We start from the raw sequence: 16,501 nt of genomic DNA, 5'->3' as shown, positions 1-16,501 counted from the left end.
AAAACCTGCCCAGAAGTTGATTCTGTTTTGCGTTAACCGGTTAACCAAAACCGTTAACCGGTTAACACTGTTGAAAATCTTCCAGGAAGTGCATTATGTTTCGCGTTAACCGGTTACCTAAATGCGTTAACCGGTTAACACTGTTGAATAATGAAAAATTGAGATTTTAAAGGTTGTGTTCAGTTTGAAATGAAATCTAAGTGTGCGTATTTGATAATTAGCCTATATTTGTGAATGATATATTGTTATGAATGTGTATATGTACCATTGGTTGATAATTCATAGAGTTGAATTATGGTGATATGTGGAATGTTAAGATGTTGATCCTTAATTGGAAATAGGCGTAGCAGACGTTGATCCTTAATTGGAAATAGACGTAGTGGCTTGGATTCTAGATATTGAATCGGAAAATGGTGAAACTGTGGGTTCACATAGACTTTGATCCTTAATTGGAAATAGGCGTAGCAGGCGTTGATCCTTAATTGGAAATAGACGTAGTGGCTTTGATCTTGTCCGGATCGGAAGCGTGGCTTGGATTCTAGATATTGAATCGGAAAGCGGTGAAACGTTGGGTTCACATTGTGGTAACCCATGCATAGAGTCACATGTCTTGCATTGAGTCACAGTAGAGTTATGTGATAATTGAGTGTATGCATTGATGTGATCTTGAGGTGTGTATGAGATATGGTAATTGAATTTGGTGATATTTGGATACCTAATTTGGCAAAAATATGTGATTATGTGATAATTGTAGTTATGTGTATATTTGGGAATATAATATTGGATTTTAATATTATACTCCTTGCATTTTGATGGATGTTGGAAACATGTGAAATAAATGTTGGTTAGTATTATTTACATGGTTATACGAAGTGTGATGAATTCTTTTAATTGTTGATTTAATCATTGTGCCTTATTATACTTCTTCATAATGATTTGAATTCTCACCCTTCTGTTTGAATGTTGCCTTCACATGGGCATCGTGCAAATACTCCAGAGTAGTATTGCTGAAGTAAGTGGAAGGTAGCTCATTCGAGATTTAGTCGGAGAGCTTTCGTGTTTTAGTTTGGAGACTAGGTAGTGAGTCAATGCTCTGGTCATGTAACACGGGGTAGATTAGTAGTATTGAACTCATATCTTATTTGGATATGTATCATGTTATTACTTGTGAACATGTTTATTTGAAATTGTTGTCTGAGAGGCCATAGTGCCAAATATTTTGAATATGGTTTTATTTTATCTTGAGGAGATTATTGAGAGATGATCATGGTATGGGACATGGATCATTTTATGAAATGCATGAGTATTCATTATTTTTCGCTGCGAACGCATATACTTGATGACTCATGATATTTGAATTGTGTTATTTTAAATGACCAGGTGTATTGCATATTGATGATGAAAGATGTTGGTTTTTGATAGCTTTTAGTTTTTGAAAACGTCGATGTGACGCCCTTTTGTTTATATGCGTGCTTATTTACTCTGATTATACGTTAAGTATTTTGGGGTAGAAAAAGGGGTGTTACATTAGTGGTATCAGAGCAGGTCGGTCCGTCCGGCTAGGTTGTTTAATTATGTTTGTTCCCTAGTATGCGACATGTGTGTGAGAACACTGTCGATGCTTATTTTATTTTCCATTGGCAGGTTGGGAATGAAATAAGTGGGGGGGAAGTGTCTGCTTATCTTGGATGTTCCAATTGTATCGAACTTGGAAATTATGTTGTTGCATGCAAGAGTGCAGTGTTGGCTAGTTAACCTGTTTTGAGAATGTTGTGCTTTTCCTGAACCCGAAGAGAGGTCGGATTCGAGGATGGTGTTGGTTAGAAGTTAATCGGGTGTACATCAATTGTTTTAAGAAGACGGTTATTTTCTCGAGGTTGGTGCTAAGGAAGATTGGTTTGTGTCTGCTAAGCAAGTTGATGAATCGGTGCAAGGTGGTGCCGAGTTGTTTATGTTGTTGGCAACCTTAGATATTCGTGAGAAGGGGACGATTGAAGAATTGCCAATAGTTTGTGAGTTTGCGGAGGTATTTCCGGAAGATATAAGTGATTTACCGCCGGAACGTGAGGTTGAGTTTTCGATTGATTTAGTTCATGGAGCTAGTCCTATATCAATGGCTCCCTATAGAATGTCTGCTTCTGAGTTGAAAGAGTTGAAGAGTCAACTTGAAGACTTGCTTGAGAAGAGGTTTATTCGTCCTAGTGTGTCGCCGTGGGGTGCACCTGTTCTGTTGGTCAAGAAGAAAGAAGGTTCTATGAGATTATGTGTTGATTATAGACAACTGAATAAAGTGACGATTAAGAACAAGTATCCACTTCCGAGGATTGACGATCTTATGGATCAGCTGGTTGGAGCTTGTGTGTTTAGCAAGATTGATTTGAGGCCTGGGTATCATCAGATTCGTGTAAAGGCTGAGGATATTCAAAAGACTGCTTTTCGGACAAGGTATGATCACTACGAGTACTCCGTGATGCCTTTTGGTGTGACTAATGCACCTGGTGTATTTATGGAGTATATGAATAGAATTTTTCATGATTATCTGGATAAGTTTGTTGTTGTGTTCATCGATGATATATTGATTTATTCTAAGAGCGAAGAGGATCATGCCGAGCATTTGAAGGTTGTATTATCAGTGTTGAAGGAGAGGAAGTTGTTTGCTAAACTCTCTAAATGTGAGTTTTGGTTGAGTGAAGTAAGTTTTCTTGGGCATGTGATTTCGAGTGGTGGTATTTCTGTGGATCCTACGAAGATTGAAGCTGTATCTCAATGGGAAGCTCCTAAGTCTGTTGCTGAGATTAGAAGTTTCCTTGGTTTGGCTGGTTATTATAGGAAGTTCATTGAAGGATTTTCTAAGTTGTCGTTACCATTGACGTAGTTGACTAGGAAAGGTCAAGCTTTCATTTGGACTTCACAGTGTGAAGCGAATTTTTAAGAGCTTAAGAGAAGATTGACTACGACTCCTATTTTGATTTTACCGGATTCGTTAGAACCTTTCGTTGTGTATTGTGATGCTTCTTTGTTGGGTTTGGGAGGTGTTTTGATGCAAAGAGGGCAAGTGGTAGCTTATGCTTCAAGGCAACTTAAAGTTCATGAGAGGAATTATCCAACGCATGATTTAGAGTTAGCCGCCGTTGTGTTTGTGTTGAAGCTTTGGAGACATTATTTGTTTGGATCGAGATTTGATGTGTTTAGTGATCACAAGAGTTTGAAGTACTTGTTCGATCATAAGGAATTGAATATGAGGCAAAGGAGATGGTTGGAATTCTTGAAAGATTATGATTTTGGTTTAAATTACCATCCGGGAAAGGCGAATGTTGTAGCCGATGCATTGAGTAGGAAGTCATTGCACATGTCTATGTTGATGATTCGAGAGTTTAAATTGTTGGAGCAATTTAGAGATTCGAGTTTGGTTTGTGAAGCGACGTCTTCGTGTGTTAAGCTTGGTATGTTGAAGCTTACATGTGGCATTCTTGATGAGATTAGAGAAGGTCAGAAGTCAGATTTGAAATTAGTCGATGTTATGACATTGATTAATCAAGGCAAAGGTGGTGACTTTCGGATTGATGAGAATGGTATCATGAGGTGTCGTGATCGAGTTTGTGTTCCAGATGTTGCGGATTTGAGAAAGAGGATTCTTGAGGAAGGGCATAGAAGTGGTCTGAGTATTCATCCTGGTGCTACTAAATTGTATCAAGACTTGAGAAAGATGTTTTGGTGGCAAGGTATGAAGAAGGATGTAGCGGAATTTGTGTATTCATGTTTGACTTGTCAAAAGTCAAAGATTGAACATCAAAAGCCGTCTGGTTTGATGCAACCGTTATCTATTCCCGAATGGAAGTGGGATAGTATCTCTATGGATTTTGTTTCGGGTTTGCCGAGAACATCGAGTAATTGTGAGACGATTTGGGTCGTTGTGGACAGGTTGACGAAATGTGCTCATTTTATTCCGATAAGGATGGATTATTCGATGGAGAGACTTACTAAGTTGTACATCGAGAGGATTGTGTGTTTGCATGGTATTCCGCCGAGTATTGTTTCGGATAGAGATCCGAGGTTCACTTTGAGATTTTGGGAAGGTTTGCAAAGTGCTTTGGGTACGAAGTTGCGCTTGAGTTCGGCATATCATCCGCAAACCGATTGTCAAACGGAGAGGACTATTCAGTCACTTGAAGATCTTTTGAGGTCTTGTGTTTTGGAACAAGGAGGAAGTTGGGATAGTTTCTTGCCTTTGATCGAGTTTACATATAACAACAGTTTCCATTCGAGTATTAGAATGGCACCTTTTGAGGCTCTTTATGGTAGAAGGTGTAGAACTCCTTTGTGTTGGTACGAATCGGGAGAGAGTGCTGTGGTTGGACCCGAGTTGATTCAAGAGACTACGGATAAGATTAAGATGATTCAAGAGAAGATGAAGGCTTCTCAGAGTCGTCAAAAGAGTTATCATGATAAGAGGAGGAAAGCTCTTGAGTTTGAGAAAGATGAGCATGTGTTTCTTCGAGTTACGCCAATAACGGGTGTTGGTAGAGCTTTGAAGTCGCGTAAGTTGACGCCGCGTTTCATTGGTCCTTATCAGATTTCCGAGAGGGTAGGTGAAGTGGCATATCAGATTGCATTACCACCGTCACTTTCTAATCTTCATGATGTGTTCCATGTGTCTCAATTGAGGAGGTATATTGCGGATCCATCGCATGTTGTTCCATTAGATGATGTTCAAGTGAGGGATAATTTGACGGTTGATACATCACCTATGCGAATTGAAGATCGAGAAGTGAAGAAGCTTCGTGGTAAGGAGATTGCTTTGGTGAAAGTGATATGGGGCGGAGCCGCCAATGGCAATATTACTTGGGAACTCGAGGATAAGATGAAGGAATCGTATCCGAAGTTGTTCGTTTGAGGTATTTTCGAGACCGAAAATCTTTTAAGTGGGGGAGAGTTGTAACAACCCAATTTTAGTAATTATTTCTTATATTATTATTATTATATTTTATTTCATTTATTTGGAGTGTTAATTAATTAATTGGTTATTAGGTAGTATAATAATTGATTATATTAATTAATTTGGTGTGTTAATTAATTATTTAGTTGATATGAGATATAATTGAATAATTGATTATATTAATTAACTTGGTGTGTATACTGTGTTGGTTTAATTTATTTGAATTAAATAGAGATATTATAATACTATGTATTATTGGGCCTAATAGTTAAATTAGAAGTATCATTCTTTAAGCCCAAATATAATACTATAATAGTAAGAGGTGAGGAGAGTGAGAAATAGGATTCATTTAATCATTTGACGGCAACAGTGAAAGAAAAGAGGAAAAATAAGGAGAAGAGGAGAAGAACAAGAGAGAAGCTAAGGTTCCGGAAAATTGAAGAGGTAAGGGGCAGAATCCTTATTATTATGGGTTAGTATGATTGGGTCAATGGGTAGAAGTATGTTTAGGTTAAAATCCCTAATTTTGTATGGTTGTTTGGAATTGTTAGGTTTTGATGAGTATTCTTGATTTTTGGTGATTTAATTGTGTTAAAACTGTAAATTAACTTTATATACTTAGAGTATTGTATGAGTTATAATTTTCTGAGCATTTGGCTTTTTACGGAATCGAAATCGGAGGTCCGAAAGTCCTTCAACGATGAAAAACGCAGAAAATTCTGCATTCTGTTTTGTGTTAATCGGTTACCCTACGAGCGTTAACCGGTTACTTGCTAAAAACCTGCCCAGAAGTTGATTCAGTTTTGCGTTAACCGGTTAACCAAAACCGTTAACCGGTTAACATTGTTGAAAATCTTCCAGGAAGTGCATTATGTTTCGCGTTAACCGGTTACCTAAATGCGTTAACCGGTTAACACTGTTGAAAAATGAAAAATTGATATTTTAAAGGTTGTGTTCAGTTTGAAATGAAATCTAAGTGTGCGTATTTGATAATTAGCCTATATTTGTGAATGATATATTGTTATGAATGTGTATATGTACCATTGGTGGATAATTCATAGAGTTGAATTATGGTGATATGTGGAATGTTAAGATGGTAGAGATGATCTTAATTGCATATGTGTTGGTATTTGTACATTCGTTCATGGCATGGTCGGCTTCATGGTGGAAGCGGTGAAACCGTGGGTTCACATGGTAATAGACGTTGATCCTTAATTGGAAATAGGCGTAGCAGACGTTGATCCTTAATTGGAAATAGACGTAGTGGCTTGGATTCTAGATATTGAATCGGAAAGCGGTGAAACTATGGGTTCACATAGACGTTGATCCTTAATTGGAAATAGGTGTAGCATACGTTGATCCTTAATTGGAAATAGACGTAGTGGCTTTGATCTTGTCCGGGTCGGAAGCGTGGCTTGGATTCTAGATATTGAATCGGAAAGTGGTGAAACGTTGGGTTCACATTACGGTACCCCATGCATAGAGTCACATGTCTTGCATTGAGTCACATTAGAGTTATGTGATAATTGAGTGTATGCATTGATGTGATCGTGAGGTGTGTATGAGACATGGTAATTGAATTTGGTGATATTTGGATACCTAATTTGGCAAAAATATGTGATTATGTGATAATTGTAGTTATGTGTATATTTGGGAATATAGTATTGGATTTTAATATTATACTCCTTGCGTTTTGGAAACATGTGAAATAAATGTTGGTTAGTATTATTTACATGGTTATACGAAGTGTGATGAATCCCTTTAATTGTTGATTTAATCATTGTGCCTTATTATACTTCTTCATAATGATTTGAATTCTCACCCTTCTGTTTGAATGTTGCCTTCACATGGGCATCATGCAGATACTCCAGAGTAGTATTGCTGAAGTAAGTGGAAGGTAGCTCATTCGAGATTTAGCCGGAGAGCTTCCGTATTTTAGTTTGGAGACTAGGTAGTGAGTCAATGCTCTGGTCATGTAACACGGGGTAGATTAGTAGTATTGAACTCATATCTTATTTGGATATATATCATGTTATTACTTGTGAACATGTTTATTTAAAATTGTTGTCTGAGAGGCCATAGTGCCAAATATTCTGAATATGGTTTTATTTTATCTTGAGGAGATTATTGAGAGATGATCATGGTATGGGACATGGAACATTTTATGAAATGCATGAGTATTCATTATTTTTCGCTGCGAACGCATATACTTGATGACTCATGATATTTGAAGTGTGTTATTTTAAATGACCAGGTGTATTGCATATTGATGATGAAAGATGTTGGTTTTTGAAAGCTTTTAGTTTTTGAAAACGTTAATGTGACGCCCTTTTGTTTATATGTGTGCTTATTTACTCTGATTATACGTTAAGTATTTTGGGATAGAAAAAGGGGTGTTACAGAAGATGCCAAGGTGTGATCCCAAAGCCAATGCATATGATGAGATAGCATGAGGGATCTTAGGGTCAAAATTGGGGTCTTACAACATTCTAATAGACCGTGCTTTAATGACCATGCACATGTATCCCAATTTAGTGAATGATCTAGGAATTCTACCTCGTAATTATATAGGAACCAACCTAAGTTCCACAACCACATAGGTAATTCTACCAAGAGTACTCCTGTAGCATATGTACTCCGTCATACAAAGTATAGATCTCATTAAGAGTTTCTATTATCTTATCATCGTATCGCTTCAGGATCCATGCTTATCTTATTTCCTCTAGCATGATCACCTCATATTACTCATACTTGTTATTACCCATTGAACCTATTTCTTAGGATCTCCAGTCATTTAGGTAGGGTTACCATCATGAGCAACTCATTTCTCTATAGGCACTAGTCTCATCTTCTTTGATGTATTCTAGACATTCTCTCTAGCTAATCCTTTTGTCAAAGGATCTTCTAATTTTACATCAGTGCCTATATGATCCACTCTTACAACTCCTTTAGAGATACAATATCTGACGATGTTGTGATTCCTTCTTATTTGACTTCTTTTACCATTATAATAACGATTCTCAATTTTTGCAATAGCCATGGTACTATCATAGTGGATCAATACAGCCGACATAGGTTTTTCCCATAAAGGGATCTTAGCTAGAAAACATCTTAACCAACTTTCTTCTTCATTAGTCGTCGCTAATGTTATCATCTTAGACTCCATCATGGACTGAGCCAGGATAGTCTATTTATTTGATTTCCAGGATACAACTCCTCCAGATATATTAAGTATATAACCACTAGTTACTTTGGAATCATCTGATAAGGTATTACAATCTACATCACTGTATCCTTCAAGTACATCAGGAAATCTATGATAATGCAAACCGAGATTCATAGTCTTTTTAAAATACTGCATGACTCACTCAATAGCTTGCCAATGCTCGTTACTCAGTTTACTAGTAAACCTGCACAACAATCTTACGACATATGCAACGCCGAGTCTAGTACAATCAGTGACATACCTAAGACTACCAATGATGCTCGCATATTTTGTTTGTTTGGCATTTTCACCTGTGTTCTTAAATAGTTTCACACTTGGATCATATGGTGTGGTAGCAAGTTTACAGTCAAAGTAATTATATTTCTATAAGATATTTTCCATATAGTGTGATTGATCCAAAGAAATTCCTTGCTCGGATATCATGATCTTGATACAAAGAATCACGTTCTCTTATCTGAGGTCTTTTATATCAAAGTTGTTGTACAACAATGATTTCGCATCATTTATGGTCTGAATGTTTGATTCAAATATGAGTAGATTATCTCCATAGAGACATATGATAGTGCAAATTTGATTCGAAAATTTGTAATAAATGCATTTGTCACTTTCATTCACGTTGTACCCGTTCAATATCATTAAGTTATCAAACTTCTCATGTCATTGCGTTGGACCTTGTCTTAGACCATATAGAGACTTATCTAACTTACATACCATGTTTTCATACCCATGAATTACAAACCCTTCAAGTTGGTCCATATAGATTTATTTTCTAAGTCACTGTTTAAAAAAGTTGTTTTAACATCCATTAGGTGTACTATTAAGTTATAAATAGAATTCATTGAAATAAGTACCATAATGGATTTAATTCAAGTGCCTGGAGAAAAAGTATCAAAGAAATCTATATTTTCTCTTTGCCTAAAATCTTTGACTACAAGGCGAGCATTGTACTTATCAATTGTTCTATCAGATTTTAGTTTCTTTTTTCAAAACATGTTTACAAACGATTGGTTTAAAACCATGAGGTAAGTCTACTAAGTGCAAGGTCAATGTTAGATTCCAAAGAATCTATCTTATCATAAATAACTTCTTGCCACAAATATGCATCCAAAGATGACAAGGCTTATTGAAGATTTATTGGATATTCTTCTACTTATTGAAGATTTATTGGATATTCTTCTATGTTAGATTCCAAAGAATCTATCTTATTGGATACTTCTTGCCACAAATAACTTCTTGCCACAAATATGCATCCAAAGTTGCCCCAGTGTCTTTAGAAACTCTTCCTATTTTACTTCGTCGAAGTTCTATTTCTACTTCGTTGTTTCTTTCAGTGCTTCTTATCACAGAAATATGATTTGATTCAGTGCCCCCACTATTTCTCAATTTGAAAGGAAACTTTTCTATATAGAATTCAACATAATTCAATTCTATGATCGCTTTAGAATTTAGGTCATAACACCTATATGCTTTACTATTTGATGCATATTCAATGAATAAACATTCATAGACTCTATTAACGAGTTTGACTCGCTTCGGATCCAGAATTCTGACATAAGCCAGACAGTCCCAAGTTCGTAAATAAGACAATATTGGTTGTCTTTTCTTTAATTTCTCGTAAGGAGAGATCTTACTTTTTGACTTGAGAACTCAATCCAGAACATAGCAAACATTCAACAAAATTTCCCCTCGCCAGTGAGATGCAACACCAGAATTCAACGTAATAGCAACAACTAGTTCAATAAGAGTTCTATTTTTTCTATCTGCTTTACCATTCATTTTAGGAGAATATGGTGCAGTCATTTCATGTACAACTCAATATTGTTTTTAAAATTCATTAAATAAACTGAAATAATATTTAGTTCCCTTATCACTACAATTCTCTTAATCTTTTTACTAAATTGAATTTCAATTTCATTCGCAAAAGTCTTAAACATGGTAGTTTCACAAAAATATTATTTTTAGTGATTATGTACAAATATACCCCAATAGACTGACTAAACCATGCCTTATTCAGAAGAAATTCAGAAACAAGATTCTTTATAATCTCTAAAGTATACATGACATCCTTTAAGATTACAGTTTTTTCAGAGGTGGACTCTGTTCCACTTCTCCAATACCGACAACATTAGTGGTGTAGGCAACTCCCAACAACACTTTCTTATTCGTGTATGTGTTAAACATTGCACGATCATAACATACATGATGAGAGGAGCCAATGTCTAACCACCAACCATCAGAATCACCAATCACATTGATTTCAATTATTAAAGCAATAAATTGCTCATCAGTCAGGTTAACATGTGCATTAGAGGCAACATGAGGTTCAAGCCAGATCTTACATTTTTTAATCATATGACCTAGTTTTTTACAATTGAATTAAGAGAAAACACCAGTTTCATTTTGTTATGGTGGTGGTTGTTGCCTATCAATTGTAGCAAAGCATAACTTAAAAAAATTTCAAACCATGGAGCAGTTTGTCAATAATAAAGAAAATTTAAAATGGTTCATTTAAACACATGCCTTTTGGGATGATCTCATAAGCAATATTTTGAAGTTCTTGACATTGAGTCTCCATGGATCTTTCATATATACCATCTGATACTTGAGATAGCGACTACCTACACACTCCTTTGCTCCAGCATCTTCGTGTCACACTTGTTTTTCAGAGCATCCCAAATCTATTTTGCAGTATCGCAACTACTGTAATAGTCACATATCATCTGCGAGTCCATTCAAAATATTATTTTGTAATCATTCTATTTTTATAAGGTGATTTCTTTTCTGAGCATTAAATGTTCGTTTTAATATGTGGAGCATATTCAACTTCAATACTATTAAGTGTTCCATCTAAATCCACACACACACACACATGCACGCACACATAACACACACGCGCACACACTCACACACAACACATAAATGCACGTACTCACGCACGCACACACACACATGCGCACATAACACACACGCACGCACACACACACACACACATGCGCACATAACACACACACACGCACACACACACGCACACAACACACACACAACACACACACAACACACACACATGCACACAAACGCACATAACACAACACACATGCACACACACACACACACACACATACACACACACAACAGACACACACGCGCACCCACACACACACATGCACACAACACACACACATACACAAACACATACAAAAACACAACACACACATGCACAGGCACAAGCATACACACACACGCACACGCATACAACACACATACACACAACACATACATACACACACACACACACACACACACAAGCACATGCACACGCGCACGCGCATGCACGCACGCATGCACCCCCCACACGCACATGCACACACACGCTTTACATGCATAGACACACACACACACACACACACACACACACACACACACACGCATGCACGCAAGCACACACGCGCGCGCACATACACACACACACACACTCATGCACGCACATACACACACACATATCCATGCATGCACACACGCACATGCTCACACACACAACACACACGCGCACACACATGCTTTACACGCATAGACACACACACACACACACACACACACACACACACACACACACACACACACGTACGCAAGCACACACGCACGCACACACATGCACTCACGCACGCACACACACACACATCCATGCACGCACACACGCTCACACGCACACAACACACACGCACACACGCGCATACACACACACACACACACACATAACACACGTACGCATACAACACATACATGCATGCATACACACACACACATACACACACACTCGCACACACACACACACACACAATACATACACATACAAACACACACACACACACACACATAACACACACGCACGCGCGCACACACACACACAACATAACACACACACGCACACACACATACACACACACACACACACGCACACATGCACTCACGCATCCATGCACACGCAAGCACCCCCCCCCCCACACACGCACACGCACACACACACAAGCACCCACGCACGCTCGTGCGCGCTCGCACGCAAGCACACATAAACACACACACACACACACACATACACACACATACACACACACACACATACACACACATACACACACACATATTTATTTATTTATTTACAGTTAATTTCTTTCGTGGCCATTGCAGTTCGAAACGTGTTAAAATTATTGTTTCATAATGATCATTTGACCATTCAAAATGATTTCTCAAACAAAGAGAAATTCGAATAATTCTCTAAAGAGAATCAAAAAATTATACTTGATAACAAACGAGGAGAAATTAACATAATCTTTTAAGGGGAATTCAAGAAAATACTCGAAAAATTCAACAAGTAGAAAGAAAGGGGGAGAAGTTGACGATTCGACAATTCGAAAGACGCAGAGTTATGAGAGTGAGGAAGAAAAAACTCAAAATAAGTTTTTGGTATATTTTGAAATAAAACAAGGAATTTTCTTATATAATGAAGTGGGGAATGAGATATATCTCACCTAAGTAATGTGAGACTAAATTTTTTTTTCAACTAACACACAATGTGAGACTTGACTTAAGGAACTTTTTCAAATTTATCTCCCTATATTTGAATATAGACATAATATTCCAACAAAATCTACCAGATTTACAATGATTGTTTTTTTATCTCATGATTATTTTGGTGATTCAAGCTGACCCATCTATATTATTTCCAGGGATTCAATCAGTTTCTTTGCAGTTTCATGATTAACAATGCTGAAGTTTCATTGTAATTATTTGTTCTCCAGGGCTTCATATTAGTAAAATTTATGGCCTTGCAAAAATAAAAGCTAACCTTTTCTAGTTACAGATATCCAATTTTCTTTTCTAGTTTTTTTTAGCTATTTCTAGGCTTAAACTATTATTCATCCTTTTATGCCTAAAATATAACTAACAATACCTAATCTTTTGAACTTTATATCTAAATATGGTTTATTATTTTTGAATGACAAATGTGTTAATTGAAAAATAAAATTCTGCTTTTATTTTTAATCACTTTAGTTGTAGCTTGTATTCCAATTGTATAAATACATTTGTATCATCCCAATTCATGGTTAATGCAAAAATATACTCATCCAAAATATTACTCTATTCTCTCTATTTTTCTCTCTCAACTTCATCTTCCCCAATCTTCTTTTCTTCCACCATTGTTGAACCTTCAATTTTCAGTTTTGAGTTTTATGTTCCAACATTTGGCATCAAGAGCCTTGGTTATCGATCATAATCCGCTGCAACAATGGCAACCGTTTCCAATGATCGAATTCCCACCAATCTCCCGATTCTTGATTCGAAGAACTATGATAAATGGGCAAAACAAATGAGGGTTTTGTTTGGTTATCAAGAGGTGCTTGAGATCGTCGTCAATGGAGTTACACAATTAGGGGCAGAGGCTACCGACATTCAAAGAGCTACACACAAAGAAGAGAAGAAGAAGGATTGCAAAGCCCTATTCTTGATTCATTCTTGTGTTGATAACGAAAATTTCGAGAAGGTTGGCGATTGTGAATCGGCGAAGCAAGCATGGGAAATCTTGGAGAAAGCATATGTCGGTGCCGTCAAAGCGAAGGTTGTAAGGTTACAAACTTACAAGCGACAATTCGAGTTAACACAAATGGAAGATAAAGAAACGATCAACAACTACATTACGCGCATTACCCGGTTAGTTAATCAAATCAAATCTTGTGGGGAAACGATTCTTGAGCAGAATGTTGTATCGAAAGTATTGCGTTCGTTAACGCTGCGTTTCGACAACATAGTTGTGGCTATTGAAGAATCAAAGGATCTAACAACTTTGAGCAAGGATGAATTATAAAGTTCGTTAGAGGCACATGAACAAAGGATGGATGAGAGAGGCGCCGACAAAGTCAAAGTGGAGATTGCTTTGCAAGCGCGTTTCAATGAGAAGAATAAGAGGTCGAAAGGAAAATTTGCGGCGAGAGGTAAATCAAATTTTCAGAATTTTGGTTCAAATGATTCGCAAAATTCAAAGCATTCAACGAGTGAAAAGGGTGAATGTACCTCCAAGGATAGTGGTCATAGCAATGGTTTCAAGAAGCGTGATGTGAGTAAGGTTCAATGCTACAAGTGCAGAAAGTTTGGACACTTTACAAATTCGTGTCGTGGTGAATCAAACGAGAATCACAATAATGAAGTCAAGGTTGCTAGGGAAGAGGTAGATGATGAGGAAACACTTCTAGTAATGATCATGGAGGGGAGTTATGGCATTACGGATGTTCCGGGCAGCAGCTACAGTAGTGAAAGTTTGCAGGACAACAGTTGTACTGTTCCGAAAAATAGTGAGAAAATGCATTCAGATCGAAATGCGTTGGTTACCGTTCGTGATGGAGTCCAAGGGAGAGATGAGTGGTACTTGGATTCCGGTTGTTCAACACATATGACGGGTCGAAAAGATTGGTTTGTGCAAATCAATCAAGCGGCAAAAAGTAAAGTCAAATTTGCCGACGACACCACTTTAAGCGCCGAAGGGGTAGGAGATGTTTTGATCGGAAAGAGGAGTGGTGGACATTCAAGGATCAAAGATGTCTTGTATATACCGGGAATTAAGTGTAATCTTTTAAGTATTGGCCAATTACTTGAAAGAGGATACAAAATTCGGTTGGAGGACAAGATTTTGCGCGTTTTATATTCAAATGGTGTGTTGATTCTAAAAGCGCCGATGGTTGCCAACATTACCTTTAAGGTTGAGTTAAAGGTTATGGAGCATCGTTGTCTAGCTACCACGGCAAGTAGAGATGAGTGGTTATGGCATTACCGTCTTGGTCACCTTAATTAGGGATCTAAGAAAATTGCAACAAAGTGAAATGGTAACGGGGCTGCCACACATTAGTATTCCAACTGAATTGTGTGAGGAATGTGTGAAGGCTAAACAGTACAAGAATGTGTTTAGAAAAGATGCGAGTCGAAGAACCAAAGGCTTACTTGAGGTGGTATATTCTGACGTTTGCGGACCGATGCAAGTAAAGACTTATGGTGGCAATCGATACTTTGTTACGTTCATTGACGATTTTAGTAGGAAGCTTTGGACATATCTTATCAAGAGAAAAGATGAGGTGAGTGCCAAAGCGGTCGGAAGCTCAAAAATCTCAAAACGGATGGTGGAGGTGAGTATGCCTCTAGTGAGTTTGGGAAGTTTTGTGATCTTGAGGGAATTGTACGTGAGGTGGTGCCTCCGTATACGCCTCAACAAAACGGGGCTGCCGAGAGGAAAAATCGTACAATAATGAACATGGTGCGTAGTATGCTTTGTGGGAAGAATTTGCCTAAGGAAATGTGGGGCGAGGCCGTGTCTACAGCCACCTACTTGTTGAATAGGTGTCCCACTAAGAAGCTGGAGAAACTCACACCGAAAGAGGCTTGGAGTGGCTTCAAACCAAATTTGAATCATTTGCGCGTTTTTGGATCGATTGCATATCGTCATGTACCGGATCAACTTCGGAAGAAATTGGATGATAAGGGTGAGAAACGGATATTTGTAGGATATCATTCTACTGGAGGGTACAAGTTGTTCGATGGAAGAAATCGGAAGGTCGTCATAACCCGGGATGTGACTTTTGATGAAGTAAAAAATGCAGAAAATGCTGAAGTAACCGGTTACCCAAATAGCAGTAACCGGTTACTCATAGAAAATGCAGCAGTAACCGGTTACCCAAATTGCAGTAACCGGTTACACAGTGAAGATTTGCAGCAGCATCAGGTTTTTGAATTCTCTGATCCTGAGGCTAATGACACAGCTGTACCAGCACCTACAGTAGTGCAAAATAATGTTGTTAATAATGGTAGACCAGTGAGGCAAAGAGCCTTGCCTCATAGACTCCAAGATTACGAAAGATTCAAAGATAACGAAGTGAATAATGATGGTGACTTTGTTCATTTCGCGCTTATGGCCGAATCTGAACCGGTAAATGAGGAAGAAGCCTTAAGTGATCCTAAGTGGATATGTGCAATGAAAGAGGAGCTGGAATCTATTGAGAAGAACGGTACTTGGGAGTTGGTCGATTTACCACTTGGAAAGAAACCGATAGGTGTGCGATGGGTCTATAAGGTTAAAACAAATCCCAAAGGTGAAGTAATCAAGCACAAAGCTCGATTAGTGGCGTAGGGGTTCTTGCAACTAGAAGGTATAGACTATGATGAGGTATTCGCACCGGTGGCTAGATTAGAGACTATTCGTTTGGTTGTTGGTATTGCGCATAACAACAATTGGATGATTTACCAAATGGATGTCAAATCTGTGCTTTTGAATGGTCCTCTTGTTGAGGAGGTCTATGTGG

At 37.8% G+C, this 16,501-nt stretch overlaps 1 protein-coding gene across 1 annotated transcript; it reads left to right on the top strand.

Annotated features, from left to right (window-relative positions):
• Positions 1-14,049: 14,049 nt before the first annotated feature.
• LOC127080732 (uncharacterized) lies at positions 14,050-15,003 on the top strand. Its single transcript, XM_051021028.1, has one exon. The coding sequence runs from the start codon at positions 14,050-14,052 to the stop codon at positions 15,001-15,003; it is 954 nt and encodes a 317-aa protein (XP_050876985.1).
• Positions 15,004-16,501: the final 1,498 nt, after the last annotated feature.

The sequence above is a fragment of the Lathyrus oleraceus genome, chromosome 5 (assembly GCF_024323335.1).
Source record: "Lathyrus oleraceus cultivar Zhongwan6 chromosome 5, CAAS_Psat_ZW6_1.0, whole genome shotgun sequence".
Lineage (NCBI taxonomy): Eukaryota > Viridiplantae > Streptophyta > Magnoliopsida > Fabales > Fabaceae > Lathyrus > Lathyrus oleraceus.
This window is presented reverse-complemented; position numbering and strand designations above follow the sequence as displayed.

Coding starts and splice junctions, on each gene's coding strand:
- LOC127080732 (XM_051021028.1), top strand. CDS start 14,050: ATGGATGAGAGAGGCGCCGACAAAGTCAAAGTGGAGATTGCTTTGCAA.